The sequence below is a fragment of the Centropristis striata genome, chromosome 2 (assembly GCF_030273125.1).
Source record: "Centropristis striata isolate RG_2023a ecotype Rhode Island chromosome 2, C.striata_1.0, whole genome shotgun sequence".
Lineage (NCBI taxonomy): Eukaryota > Metazoa > Chordata > Actinopteri > Perciformes > Serranidae > Centropristis > Centropristis striata.
Genome location: NC_081518.1, coordinates 40,400,721 through 40,416,793, shown reverse-complemented (window position 1 = coordinate 40,416,793; position 16,073 = coordinate 40,400,721). Strand labels below are relative to the sequence as shown.

At 38.8% G+C, this 16,073-nt stretch overlaps 1 protein-coding gene across 1 annotated transcript; it reads left to right on the top strand.

Annotated features, from left to right (window-relative positions):
* Nucleotides 1-3,895: 3,895 nt before the first annotated feature.
* On the top strand, nucleotides 3,896-15,350 carry dnaja2a (DnaJ heat shock protein family (Hsp40) member A2a). Its single transcript, XM_059357979.1, has 9 exons — nucleotides 3,896-4,056; nucleotides 6,081-6,140; nucleotides 7,958-8,187; nucleotides 8,296-8,376; nucleotides 8,509-8,642; nucleotides 8,731-8,927; nucleotides 11,184-11,328; nucleotides 13,227-13,354; nucleotides 14,226-15,350. Exons 1-9 carry the CDS (start codon nucleotides 3,979-3,981, stop codon nucleotides 14,412-14,414), a joined length of 1,242 nt encoding a protein of 413 aa, XP_059213962.1. The 5' UTR covers nucleotides 3,896-3,978; the 3' UTR covers nucleotides 14,415-15,350.
* Nucleotides 15,351-16,073: the final 723 nt, after the last annotated feature.

The window sequence follows — 16,073 nt, the reverse complement described above, 5'->3', positions numbered from 1 at the left end:
TGCTTCAAAGAGTATTGAACAAATGCATAACTGCAAATCATTTTGACTGCCAACCATGAAATAAGGTGATGAATAAATCTTTGCAGTATTTTTTGTCTGTCACTCACTCACTTGCACGCACATATTCCACCCACCCTTTCCTCTGCTGTCATGATGAGTTTGTCCTCTTTAGTGCTCAAGGCACCATTTTAAAATATGTGACCTTCAGTACTCGTGGCTTCATGCGTCAGGCTCTGGTGATGTGGTCCTCTGTGACACAGATGCATGTAGTCCCAGGAGCCTTAAGGTAGTGTAGATGTGTGATAATAAACAATATATTATGTGTCGGAATTTTAAAGTTTCAAAAGTAACTTGAAATTAAAATAACTGTAACCTCAATATTATGGAATTGAGCTGTTGAATAAACAAGGTTATACATCACTGAATAACTACTTAGAACTAGACCATTATTTATGTACACAATTCACATAATTGTCTGCAAATTAAATAATAAGATACCACACTGTTTATTTGGAATTATCTTTGCTAGGTGTTTTTACATCAATAGCCCAAAATAGGGTACTATTAACATTATGGAGAAACACATTAACAATGCTCAGAGTCTCAGCAGTAGAATAAAATGCAGCTCCACCTGCAGACAGTATCTGCAAATAAAAAGCTACATTAAGAGCTAAATAATAATCTGGACATAAAGCACAGCTTTTTCTACACAATATGCAAATAGTTAAGTATTACAGCATTTGAATGAATCAGATAGATAATGATATCTTGACAGTAGATACACAGGTCAGAATGATACATGATGAGTTCTGAGAAAAAGCCCTTGTAAATATCTTTAAAGGACAATCAATTTATTATTCAAATTATATTATTCAGAAGTAGTGTAGTTATGGCCTATTTTAGCAAATGGTAAAACATTTGTGGAAAATCAGAATTTGAGCAAATCACATGTACCCCACTGATGAGGATACAAGCCTTAATATTGATCAAATAGTGGAAAAGAATAAGGAATTTGGATCCTCAGTGTTGTCACATCAACTTGGAAACACAATTACTGTACAGCACTAAAATCAAAATCAATTTACAAGGTGTTAATCTGATCAACATGTGAATAATGAGTTTATTTCACGTATTCATGGTACAGAAGATAGATAGATAGATAGATAGATAGATAGATAGATAGATAGATAGATAGATAGATAGATAGATAGATAGATAAAACAAGACATACGAACATAAAAAAGATGGAACAAACAAACACACACACAAAATAACACAGAACAAAACATTACATAAACTCATAAACAGAAGCAGGTGAACATTGCACACCTGAGGCAAACTAAACCTAAGCAGCTGTTTACGGCCCCACATGCACAAAACAAACCCATTTAAAACATCACAGCCATTCATCCTGCAGCTAAATAAGCTAAATATCCAATGGCCAAAGCAGGGAGATTAATTGTTATTTCACACCAAACGTTATGTGGTGCAAAGGTAGGCTAATATTCTTTTTATGTGTAAAGATGATAATTGAGTTCACTTGGGCAATATACTGCGATACTGTATATTTTCAAGAAGCAGTATGAATATTATAGGTTGTTTTTTTTAACAAAGTTTATTGTTTTCCATTGTAATACATTAATAACATACACCCTTAAACAGTCCTTAACATCAACAAAGTTGAAACAATATTTCATGAACTTAAGTTATAGACTGAGATTCAAGATAATACTATTTGGAGTAAAAATCCAAAATTAAAAATGACCCATGTACCCATCTCGTCTTACATAAAAAACAACAACATGTATATAAATACAATGATAGTCTACTCAGCCATCTTCGTACAAATATTTTGTTTTCCATTTGCAACTGCGCAGTCAATTCTTCCATTATGAATACGTGTCGCAGTCTTTTAGTCCGCTGTTCCACTGTGGGGGGTTGAATAGTATTTATTTTGTTGTTGTTTTTTCCTATTGATTATTTTACAGACATGAGCTGTAGTGTGTGTGGAGGTAGATCAGATCAGCAGTCATTTATCGTCACACTGTTAAAATAATTGCCTATGTCATTTTTGTCAAAATTGTTGTTGTTTTTTGCCTAAATCATCTCCTCATGACGCCGGCCACCTATGGTAAAATCGCCTACATCCTCAGTTGATCAGATCATGTGATTTTACCCCTTTAAGATCATCACTTCTTTGACAATTTGTCACATTCATAGGCATCAGATAAGAACCGAGCAAAGAAGAGCTAGAGGGAGATTGTTTAGTTATCAGTTTAGTTATCAGTGTTTTTTTGTTGACACTAATATTGGTAACACTTTACTCTAAGGTGTCTACATAAGAGTGACATGTGCGTGTCATAAACATGACATGGGATGTGTCATGAACATTAATGACACTTTGAAGTAACATTAATGCTCATGATACTTGTCATGTCATGTTTCTGACAGGCTTGTGTGACTCTTATGTAGACACCTTCAAAATAAAGTGTTACCATATCTTGCTTAAGTCACAAAGGCATGTTCAAAAAATTGCCTAAGTCATGTATTTCTCTTAAGTTACATAATTTACACACAGTGTTATTACTGTGCCAATAGCCATCCTTTGTTACATCCTTTTTGAGGGAAATGATCAATAAATGTCATATGTTACACTTTTGGTGATGGTTTTTGTGTTTCCTGCAAAACTTTTAAAAAATTTGTTATTATTTTTTAACAGGGTGGCGATATGTTACAGAGATGAGCTGTATTTTATTTTTATTTATTTATTTATTTTTGAAAATGTATTAAAGCAACATGGTGCAATATAAGACAATACAATACACCAACAAAACGCCGTCAGGGGGTTCCAACAATACAGAAGCAAGCTTTCATACAAAAACATTGTAAAGTGTACATAAATTCAAAGTTTTTATAGCTTTCATGTTGGTAGATTTCTACATAGACTTAATGTATTATTTGGTTTCATTTTCAAAGACAAGAAAGAGAGGTTTTTGATTAACGTAATGACATTTATGGATATGCCATTTGGCTAACTGTGGCATGAGATTGATGATATAGTATTGTTTTTCTTTTGCAAAAGGAAAGTCAGTGAAACCAAACAGTATATATTCAAAGCACAGGGACAAATGAGGTTCAATCGAAAAAGAAATCAGGTTACAAATATCTTCCCATAATTAAGTTGAGAAAGGGCAAGACCAAAATAAATGAAAAACATCTTCAGGGCAGGGCCGGTTCTAGCCCATTGGCTGCCCTAGGCGATATTGAGATTTTGCGCCCCCCCCCCCCCCCAAACCACATCCATTCCATGTATTCATTCTGATATAGGTACACTATGTTATATGTATTATGCTGTACACTAATATTTGATACATGAACTACAAGCAAGGTAATGGTCTCAGAACATTTGGAACTTTACCAACAACCATGCACGCATCATATTTTATATAATATAATATTACATTTTCATTCGAAATATGGGTTGGGGCATGTTCATTTAATTCAATGAGGGTTTTATTGCCCATGCTTTTTAAAAAATGTTTCGTTAATCAATGTTGTTAAAACAAAGATGTATGCTTAAGGGCGCCCCCTTGTGGCGCCCCCTGCCAATTTGGCGCCCTAGACAGCCGCCTTGGTGGCCTGTAGGAATAACCGGCCCTGCTTCAGGGTGTCCTTCACAGAAAGAGCTGTATGTCTTTCTTAAATCGTTGTAAAAAAAAAAAAAACTTTAGATGGGTAAATTCTGTGAATTATCTTAAAAGATACTTCTTCAACCTTATTATTGATTATAGCATGAGCTGTAGTGTGTGTGGAGGCCGATCGGATCAGCAGTCATTCATCATACCTGCCGCCTGGGGGCAGCAGCGGACACACACAGCGTCAAACTTCCCGGAAACCGAGACACGAGGCAAAACATTTTCCACCGGCTTCTTGTCTTTGTCCATCAGCTCCTGCTGAAGCAACATCCACAGCAACACCATGGCGACTGTTGTAGACACGAAACTATACGACATCCTCGGAGTGTCTCCATCCGCCACTGAAAACGAGCTGAAGAAGGTAATCACAAAAGAACGGCTGAACAAACCGCGAGCTTACATCACGTTTCATATCGGAGTTTCAACATGTTAAACTGCTTCAAGCAGGAAATGCGTTTATAGGCGCAGCTAGCTAGCTGTGGGCTGGGCTAGCATGCTAACAAGCTAACTGGCCTAGATGCGGTTGTAGCGTTTAACTATTATGGCTGATTTCAAACAAGGTGATTTTTTTATTTTAGCCTCAGCCAGTATGGATTGTCTGTGATCGTAAACATGATGGTTTACATTGGTAACATTAAACAACCTGAGGGTGAGTAGGTTGGAATTGACCTCACGTTAGCTTTAGCAGCTAGCTCAGGTGTTTGTCATGTTGTTAGCTAGCTGACGCTCATTAAGCCTGTCGAAGCTTCTGGAAAGAGGTTAGCGTTAGTTTGTGGTTTTCACAGTTACCTAGCGGACAGACATACATTTGTGTGGCTGATAAGTTTGATAAATAAGCATAAGAAGCTGACTTCAGTATCGATCTTTGGATTACTGAGCTACTTTAGCTACTATTAGCGGTGAACGCTTGTTTGTAAAGGGGCTCATCTTTTACTGACACCGTCACTCGCCTCCAGTCAGTTATATACAGTCACAGTTACATATAATTTACCGTTAAACATCAAGCTACAGGGGCGTCCCGTTGGCTCACACCGGTAGAACGCTCACCATGTATGCGGTGTGCTGCGGTGGAGCGGGTTCGAATCCGGCCTGAGCTCCCTTTGCCGCATGTCTTCCCCTCTATCACCCCCTTTCAATCTCTCACTATCAATAAAGCAACAAAATGCCAAAAAAATAATCTTAAAAAAAAACAAAACATCAAGCTACATTGTTGACGCTAAAGCTAAGTGAGCTGATTAACTCAGTGCGTGTCTTCCTAACACTCCCTGTGAGCTAACTTAACGTTTCTTATAACTCTTAATGGTTTCGCGCTGGTGTCCAGTATACAGAAATTATTTCCAGGCTTTTGGTTATTTTTTACATTTAACGAGAAGGCAACGCATGTCAGGTTTGATATCGCCATATGTGTTTCTTGTTAGCGAGATATGCTAATTAGCACACGCACGTTAGTGATTAAATTGTCAGACATTTTGAACTGACATTTTTTGACAAAAAAATACTTTGATTGAATTATGCGTATGATGTGGTCAAAAGTAGTAACGTCACCTTACGTTAAGTGACTCTGTTGTAATATGAGGAAGCTGGTGGCAGGTACACAGTAAACAGAGGTGGAAAAAGTATTCAGATCTCTTACTTAAGTAAAAGTACTAATACCACACTGTGAAATTACTCCACTACAAGTAAAAGTCCTGCATTCAAAATGTACTTAAGTGAAAGTACAAAAGTATCAGCATCAAAATGTACTTAAAGTATCAAAGTAAAAGTACTCGTTATGCAGAATGGAGCCGCTCAGATTATTTTATATATTCCAAATATTATATTAGATTATTATTAATGATGCATTCATGTATACAGCGTTTTAATTTTCTCAAGGTAGGGCTCATATTGACTACTTAATATTCTGTTATGAGGTTTATTTTAAAAATTGTCTAATCACCTAAATTTAGTGTTTTTTTATGTTAAACCTCAACCTGTAAAGTAACTAAAGCTGTCAGCTAAATGTAGTGGAGTAAAAAGTACAATATTTGCCTCAAAATGTAGTGAAGTAGAAGTATAAAGTGACATAAAATGGAAATACTCAAGTAAAGTACAAGTACCTCAAAATTGTACTTAAGTACAGTACTTGAGTAAAAGTACTTAGTTACTTTCCACCACTGACAGTAAACCATTACACGCGTTATTCAAATGCTTCAGGCAGTTTACAGGTAGTGTTTTGCCGGCTGGAACGTCTGGTTTTATCAGGGAGTCACCGAGACATTGCGTAAACAGTAGATGGGGTTCCTTCATGTGATTTTGAGTCATGACGTTGTGTGATTCCAGTAAACAAGCTTTTCTACAATGAGAATGATTTTAGCTGATAAGGCTGCTCCTTTTCTGTACTCCTAGGCATACCGAAAACTGGCAAAAGAATACCACCCTGACAAGAACCCTAATGCTGGTGACAAGGTAAGACATTTGGGACAGTCCCGTCTGGTTTAAATTTCTACTGAAGTTAGTCATCACAGGTGTGTTAACAGTAGCTGTGTAATGCTGTTTTTATATAAATGTATATGTATGTGAGACTACATTTATGATTTAGAATATGTATGCATAGAGTAATATGTTGTATTTGTTGCCTCACAAAATTTTTTGAATGGGTGCCTCTTGGAGGGGTGATACGAATCAAAGCCCTGTCCTGCTCAACTGATTGTCTTTTTCTTCAGGGTATTTTTTTGATGCGTTATGGATAGTCCTCAATGACCAGCATGGTTTTTTTTTATTTTATTTATTTATTTATTTTTTAAAGAAATCTATTTGGTGAAGAGGGGGATGGCTAGGTGGTGATTAACTGAACTTTTTTTCTATATCTGCAAGTAGTTTCATTTTCATTTTTACTTTTACTGTTCCAATTATAAGTATAAGGCTCTGTCACTGTTTAATGCCTCTTTTTTTTTTTTAACATGCAGTTGAATTCCCTCAGCCCCTTATCTTCACAGGCCTCCTACTGTTCTACATAATATTGTCATTAGCTTAAAATGCAGCATTTTTGCAAAATAAATGGAAACATTAAGAATAAAGGGCCCCTTTTCCATCATTCCCCGTATGGCACAGTGCAATTTTCACAGCAGGTGTTCACATTGTTAGCAATAAGACATGGCAACTTCAGAGAATTAAGCCTGGAGGCAGTATTTGTAATAGGAAAACACCTGCTTTTAACAAAAAATATGTGTGTGCTACCCAGCTCACATTTTCCATCGTCAATGAGACGGCCACATAACTTGTGTTGAAATAATGTCAGGGAGGTGCAGATTAGGGCATTTTAAGCAAATACACAATTTAATATTCACTGGGAAGTATTGACCTTCCTTCAAATATTGGGCAGAAATAGTAAATGTGATCATTTAATGTAACACAGTCAATAGCAACTAGTTTCGGCTCTTATCTTAAAGTAATGGTAAGGTATTCCAATAGCTTTCTGGTATCGGTATACTGCGCAACACAAATCTATAATGATAACTTGATATTTACTTCGACACTGTGTGGCAGTTCTGATCTTGAACACACTGGGCAATGGCCTACATTTTCCATTCTGGACAATTGCGTTTTGGCTCATTAGCCCCTTACAGCGCTTTAGTATATTCTATACTGCGCTCATGTGATAAAGAGTTGAATTGAACATGCCACACAGACAAGGCAGTATTCGCTTTATTTATTAGATTGTATATCTATAATTCTATTACTGACCATTTGAAAAACATGAAAGTCATGACCCATCCCTACTGCTGACTGAACAGTCAGGTTTTGATTGTAGTCTTTGGCATCCCTCTGTTTTTTTAAATGTGTTTTATTAGTGTGATTGTACAACTCTGTTTTAATGCCTAAAACTTTAATTATTTACGAATCACTAGTTTCAAATTAGGTGCTGTTAATGCCTGAATTGTACCTGTGCTGATTGCTAACATTTGAGATTTTAAATTCTAAAGTCATTTTACGTATTACTTGTTTTAATGGTTTTTCATGACCTTTACACGTGTTATATTGGATGTTCAGGGAGAGGGCATGTGATTAGGTGTGGAATGTTCCTTATGTAATTGTATTGCGACCTGAGGCTTTGCCCCAGAATGACTTTTGTTCCCAGTGCTTAGGTGACAATACTAAATCCTAATCTTACAAGGTTCTTTGCTATGGGTAATTTGCTGATGGTTTGCTTTAAAACAGCTCCACTGTTCTTACAGTTGAAATTACACCTTGTTTATTGTGTTGTCTGTCCTCTCTTAACATAGTTCAAAGAAATCAGTTTTGCCTATGAGGTGCTGACCAACCCTGAAAAGAAGGAACTCTATGACCGCTATGGAGAACAAGGCTTGCGGGAAGGAGGTGGGGGAGGCTCGGGGATGGACGATATCTTCTCCCACATCTTTGGTGGTGGACTTTTTCCATTCATGGGTGGCCAGGGGAGTCGTTCCAGGAATGGAGGTCGTAGGAGAGGCGAGGACATGGTCCATCCACTCAAGTAAGACCAAGTTTGTACACTGATATATATGCGATCAAGTCAATGTTGTGCTCCAACTGTTCAGTCTTGTGCCACTAAAAAGTATCTAAACATCACATTTTTTAACAGGGTGTCACTGGAAGACCTTTACAATGGGAAAACAACCAAACTACAACTTAGCAAGAATGTACTGTGTAGCACTTGTAATGGGTAAGTTGTATAACCAACATGGTACTATAGTCAACATTGATGTCTGCTTGATTAGCCATTGCAGTGTTTATGTTTTGTTACATTTTGGAAGTTTCCAACAATGAATCCGTGTGTGTGTGTGTATTTGTGCAGACAGGGAGGCAAGACGGGCGCTGTACAAAAATGTACAACATGTAGGGGGCGTGGCATGCGCATCATGATCAGACAGTTGGCCCCAGGAATGGTCCAACAGATGCAGTCTGTGTGTACTGATTGTAATGGAGAAGGTAAGGGGCACAGTGATCAAGCATTTCCTCTGTCATATTGTGGCTTTGCCTGCACATATCTCACCTTGTCTCCTTTATCCCACTCCAGGTGAGGTTATCAGTGAGAAAGACCGCTGTAAAAAATGTGAGGGCAAGAAAGTCGTGAAGGAGGTGAAGATTCTGGAGGTACATGTGGACAAAGGCATGAAGCACGGCCAGAAAATTACCTTTGGAGGAGAGGCTGACCAGGCACCTGGCGTCGAGCCTGGGGATATAGTCCTTGTCCTGCAGGAAAAAGAGAATGAGGTAGGAGGGCCACTCCCCCAGTCCTCTCGCCATACTCATCGTAACCTGCCCTCTGTTTCCTGTTTGTTCATGGGGGAATACTTTTTGTTCCGTATTGAGGGCAATGTTTTGCTTATGTTGTAGTTTTATATGTCAGTTACTAATTATTTCCTGACAATAACAAGATGACCTTAGTTCTGAGGCCACAACTTCCTAATGATTCATTCTTTTGAGGTTATATTGTTTTGTGGGCTCTGGTTACACTGTGCCTGTGAAGTTCTCTATAAGCATAAAATATAATGTACAACATATGTCTGGAAACATCCGATTTTGGCAGTTACATAAAACACAGGCATGTTGGTGCATAGGTCAACCTTGTGCATTGGCTGTACAAGAAGCTGTGTTGGAATGGAGTTAGTAGAGGTTTTTTTTTTTTTTTTTGATTCATAGAAAATCTTGTTTCATGATTGTATTAATCTAAAGGTCATTTCATAGTGTGGTCCCGCTATAATTCCATAAGATCTGTGCCGGTTTTTGCTCTAGGGTATTCATAGTGATCCCACCAAGGCGTGATATTTGTGCCCTTTCATAATGCAGTCCGGCTTCACGGAACGAGGTGGGAGGAGACGATAGTGGCGTGCGACAGAGCAGCAGCAGTGCTGCACTTGAGTAAAGTGTAGCTGTTTTTAAAGCTTTTGGCATTTTGTGTGACAGATCGTAAAAATGTTAAAAACACCTCTCATAATATTTGTCTGTCAAGACGTTAGAGTTTTCAGTCTGCACACTTACCATTAATATGTATTTTCTCGGCTAAGCGAGCCGAGGGGAAACAGCAGATAGGTGACATATCTGTTAAGTTATCCTGCCTTTAGTCTTACCTTTGGGCTGCATCACATCCCTGTTTGGATAATTAATTGTTTTTTTGTTAATTTTATCTGCAGTGTTTTAGGGGACTGATAATCCAATGCAGATGGCACTGTTGGATATCAACACATTGGGGCTTAGCATAATGACTTTGTTTTTTAAAAGTCAGTGTAGCTCTGCCTGGAGTCCAAACTTCATATGGGTGTCACTTTGCATTCTGTTTTTCCTCACGGTGGTGAGTGTGTTTGACCATTTTCATCATGCAGGTCAGATTAACTTGCTAAACGGCACACCAAGAATACCTCGGAGACATGCCATTTATGTGTGGTTTCACTGTCCCCAACTTGAGTAAGATGACAATCAAAAACACCAAAATATTAGAAACATTGTTGTCTACCTAATGTCCAAACCTCAATTTGATCAAATTGGTATGTGACAAACTGAACACAGGGATCTGAGAAATACAGACCCAGAAGTATCTTACATTTCTGTAAATTGCTGCCAAATTACAAATTAGAGTTGTATTAGTATTAAGTGCTGGCAGAATAATAAGACACTCGGTCGTCACAACTAGCTGCCCCTTACTGTCTAAAATGGGCTTACACAACATTTTGTACATTAAAATACGAGTAAACAGCTACTTATTTTATAAAGATATGGTGGCACAATGGCATCCTGGCCATTAAATGAAGTCGAGCCCCCTTCATGTGTGTTTTAATCAGAGTTTCTCTAGTTTTTGTGGACAACAAACAATAACGCATTGTTGTGGTAGCTGGTCTGGCTGCCCATGCATTACTTCATGTTGGTCTCCCACTCTTGCTGTTTTTAGGACTTGTTTTTTTGATGGTGTTCACACCGTTATCTGCCAGTCAGCTCACTCACTGCCATGTTGAGAGCCATGCGCAGGCAATCCATATACTCTAAATTGTGTGTACAGCCACTTTAATTGGGTCTCCTCTGCAGTGAGCGCTAGCTTGTACAAGCCAGCATGCCTCTGGCAATGCAAAGTGATTTTGGCTCAACAGGAACAGCAGGCTGAGCTGTAGCAATGCCCCTGGCTCTTTGTCCCAGGAGATGACTGACTGTCGGAATATGTTTTTGGCTGGTGGAAGCAAAATAGGTTACTACACTTGGCTACCGCAACACATATAACATTGACAAATACTGTACTTTAGATGGTACTAGCATGCCACCCCCACAATTAGCTACTGGAAATAAGGTAGAAACCAAAAGGGTGACTCGGACATCAAGTCTCTGCAGATGCACCAATATGAGTTTCCAGATGATGCTTAATTCTGGAGCTTACTTCCCTCTTGCAGTATGCAATTCTGCTTTTCACTAACACACCCATGGTTTTGCTGTGAAAATGTTCAAAAACTAATATGTTTACCCATTTTTTCTGTCAATATTCAGACATTCAGGCGAGATGGCAATGACCTGTTCATGAACCACAAGCTGGGGCTGGTGGAGGCGCTGTGCGGCTTCCAGTTTATGCTGAAACACTTAGATGGAAGACAGATCGTTGTGAAGTATCCTGCTGGCAAAGTCATTGAACCAGGTTAAAACTCTTTACACTTCCTGTTTCACTTCTCTGTTTTTAATGTTTCACCAATGACATGAACATGTTGTATATTAATAAGGTTATGATGACCTAGTTGCAGGTCAAAGAAATGTTACATTGACATGCCCCTACACAGGCAGAGAACGTCTGTGTTTATCACTACAAAGAAGTCATAAGTGGCTGGATCACATGCGTAATGACTGATGTAATTGAGAGTTTTAATAGCATTGTGTAGATTTTTCAACATATGTTTGCAGTAAAATGATCACACACTGAGTTTCTTCTGAGAGCTGAATACAACAAAAAAGCACATTTTAGGTACTAAGCCGTTTCAGCGATGTAGGACTGATTCAAGGACACATCAACAGTCCTTGATAAATGAGGGGAGAGTAGGGTCATCCTAAGTGTGAAACCTGGAAAGACTGCCAAAGGTTACCAGCCAAACACGTTTTACCTTTAACCCTTAGGCACCTATTGTCCATTTCAGGGCAGGAATTTCACGAGGGCCATCAAGGCCGTGGCCCTCATGCCCTCGCAGTTTTGCCTCGTGCCCTTGAAAAAAATGTATCAGTCCCCTCCCCACATGATCGCTCCGTCTCTCACCGTGTGCGCGCGCCCAACTAAATCCTATCAACCTCTCCGCTATGGTGGCCATCCGTCCAGCTTTAAAATGCCTCATTTGTCCTCCTTTTGAGAAAATACCAAAAAAGGTCAGTGTTTTTTTACCTTGTTAGTTTAATACTTTAATACTATTGGCTAAAAATGTGTGTCAAAAAAAGCTGTGTGGAAATAAGTAATTAGTTGGTTACATTTTCGAGTAGTGACCTATCAACACATGGCTAATTTGAATATTTAAATGAGCCATGTCTTGACTTGCTCAGGCTGTCAATCAAGCTCTCAGCTCCTGAAAGTCTAAAATACTAAAGCGAAAGACCTCCTTTAACCCGATATGGGCAAGAGAACATGGGTTTGTTACAAAAAGTAAGTGGGATGAGTTTCATTTTTTTTGTACATTTTGTGGAAGCCATGCAGTTGTGAGCAGCAAAGGCAAAGCAGCTATCCAGAGACATGCTAGCACTGACAAGCATCGAGCTAATCGGAGTACAACTCTGCTTAAAACCGGATCATACCAAACAAATATCTGCTTGCGTGTCCCCGTGGATGCAAAGTCCTTTTTGATGTGAAGGAAATGTCCACCCTACTGGGCCATCAGAGGTCCAAATACACTGTTGCTTATGCTGTTCGTTAGCCACGCGCTAACATTGGCTAACAGTTAAAGTTGTTTTAATCACACTAAACTGTGACTTACTGTTTTGAATAACTTCCTGTTGCTAAACGCATGCTGCTTTCAAAATAAGAGCGCAATGTGATAACAGAATTGACCACAGAATTTACAAGAAGACATTCAAAATAAGATGCCTTAAATAAAATGTACAAGAACCTTTATTCTCCTTTTAAAATAATTATTAAAAAAGGCAATGATTAAGATCAGTGTATATGATGGAATATTGGAATCTGTATCTGTGAGAGAGCAATTAAAATGACACAGAAAAATGTTATGTGAGGTGATTGCTCTCATTTAGCTCTCAAAGTGCACAAGATTGATGCCTTTTTCAAGGAGATGTTTCTTTTCCTGCTTGACTGTTTCGACTCAGACTCCAATCTTCCTCAGAAGCGTCATTAGGCTACGAGTCCGTAAAATTAAATTCAATATGGACGTGGACTTAAAATCATTGTTTTATTTCATGGCCTTGGTGCCACAAAAGGCCAAGTGGCCTTGCCCCTAGAATGATGAAATTCCAGGTCTGGTCCATTTACATGGCCATACACTTAGGACTACACATCTTTGGAAGTTGTAGAATGGGCTGTTTTCTGACATACTGTATCTTTTCCAGCCTCCGTCAGGGTGGTGCGAGGAGAGGGCATGCCACAGTACCGAAACCCTTTTGAGAAGGGAGATCTGTATGTCAAGTTTGATGTCCAATTCCCACAAAACAACTGGATCAGCCCTGAGAAACTTGCGGTATGACATTTTAATCCTTTAAGTATTAAATGTGTATGTGTGTGTATTTGTTGTGACCTCTTCTGATAGGTTTCTTTGCATATTTTGTATTGGAGACAATGTACAGGAAGCACGGCATTATCACTAAAGCTACCATGAAGAATATATAGGGCGCCTTATTGCTCAACTGAAAAATCTCATTACTTTCTACATGTCATATGATTTAAAATGTATTGTTGAAGAGCAGACCTTCACGCCTTTTATGGGACACCAGAGCTGTCAGCGGGACAGACACAATGTAAACACACTTCTTTTAAATGAAGCTTTGATGGAAGGAGCACATGGTGCAATTTTTGCTGGAATATTGTTCTCCATCATACATAAAACTCTTGAAAACCTATTAACCATTGGTTAACTGCACCTTCATGAGACCAACAAATTACAAATGTTTTTAGAGCATAAATGTTCAGTCAATTGACAAAAAAAATGAATAGGGAGATTATTTTATTAATCATACTGGTACAAGTTCCTTGTTTTCAAGGAAACACTGCCCATTTAAGTCCATGTTTTCCAGCTCTTAAATGTGCTCTCTTGAGTAATATAATATGTGGATTTAATGTGTATTGAAATATTATAAGACAAATAACATTTACTGGCAATTGGTCAAAAATGAGTTATTAATTGAGCACTTCTATTCATGCGTCAGCAGTTCTTCATCTCCCTGTAGATGCTTCACTCGGAGTAGAGTTGATTTTTGTTCCTCAGTTACGGTGAAATCCCTTCAGCATCACTGCAGTCCTGGCCTCACGCAGTTTGACACTACTGCACGGATAGAAAGCGTGATGAGGCTATCTGTCATAGCGGCGTTATGATGAATGTTTTCCATGTGCAGGAGCTGGAGGACATGCTGCCCTCGCGGTCAGAGCCGCCCATCATCACTGGAGACACGGAGGAGGTCGACCTGCAGGATTATGACGTCAGCCAGAGCTCGACATCAGGCGGCCGCAGAGAGGCCTACAACGACAGCTCTGACGAAGAGGGCGGCCACCACGGGCCGGGGGTGCAGTGTGCCCACCAGTAGTCTCATACTCTATTACACACACACACATATGACCCACGTTGTACTTGGGGAGAAAATGTACGAGTTGCAGAGTAAACAAGGAGGTAGGTCAGACAGAAAGGCGTGGAGGTTCCTCAGACACAGATCAACATTGCATTGAATCATTGCACCTGCAGATGTTGATATTAATGTGTGTGCTGGATTATTTTGATCTTTGTCTGAAGAACTCAAACTGGGGCAGCCAAAGACTTATTACGCTGCACCTGAAACAAATTAGACACTTTAAATGGCAACTGCAGGTAGAAGTCATAATGTATTTAAGATGTATCAAAACAAATGGTTGCCCCTGTCAATGCCATGTAGGACTATGATCTGGTGTTCCAGGTGAACCCCTCACCCCTCGACTCCTCCGTACCCGTTAAAGTCCATTCCCCTCTGCTAATGGGAACTCCAGATCAGTTTGAAGAAAGGAACGTTTCTTGTTTGCTGAGTGTGTGACTTGCATTTTGTTTTCATAGTATTTACAATAATTAATTTAAGAACTAACCAATGTGCATACACAGACAAAGCAGCTGAGCAATGTGACGTGCAGATCCTTGGACTCGTATATTCATGGATTCATCCACTCAGCGCCATTTGTAGGATTCGTTTCTGATTTTTACAGCTTTATTTTCTTTGTAGGTTTTTACTTGTTTATTCCTTTCTTTATATTTTAATTAAAACAGAAAATTGGTTTTTGTGTATATCATTGAACTGGTTGTTGGTAAGCTTCATCAGCTGCTGTGTGATTTTTAAAAAATGACAAGTGAAATGACAAAAACGTATATAGCCTGTATCTGTGCTGAGACCATGTGCATGTAAAAAGCTTTGGTTCCCGCACTTATCCAACATCAAATAAAACAGCACACTTCTTAAGGAAATGTCTATGAAGTTGTTGAATAAATTGTTCAAATATCATGTGCTGAGTGTGGTGCCTTGTGTTTTTCCTTCAGTCTAATCAGCCATCAAAATATTAGTTTTTGGGGTTTTTTCTGCACTAAAGAATGCATTGAATTTGGTTTGTGGTGCTCAGAGCCTCAAAGCATTGCACTGGAAAATAATCCACCGTGCCTTGCCAGAAACTGTGTCAGTGACTAGAGCTAATCCACAGATACTGTCAGCGTTGATTGCCAACTGCGCTCAATAATAGCTGTTGATGGCAAATGCCACCTGACCAAATGCTTTGATGCTCATTTTAGATCCATCCAAAGTTTCCATCATCAGTCAGTCATCCCATGAAAGTGAATGAGATCACACTCCTTGCCATCTGACTAACTGGAAAGACCTGCAGCCAAACAATACACTAATGGCCGGAGAGGCAGATAATCGCCATGTCCCCATAGCAGTCAAAGTTTTCTTGCCTTATATTGTAAATTGCTGTATTTTGTTTGAACATTTAAATCTGTAAATCTGTCATTTTTCCACATTAAATATGCATAGGTTGAAGGAGGAGCAAATATTTTTTTCACTCCGCTTCGAAATGATTTCTGTTAGGCATGCAATTTAACCAAAGGTCCATGCTTGGAATAAATACATTTTGAAAAAGTAAAATTTTGGTGAGTGAACAAGTAATCATTTGATAGGGATTAAACCATATTGACTAATTCTACATGCAGGTAATTCCTACTACAAATTTAGCTG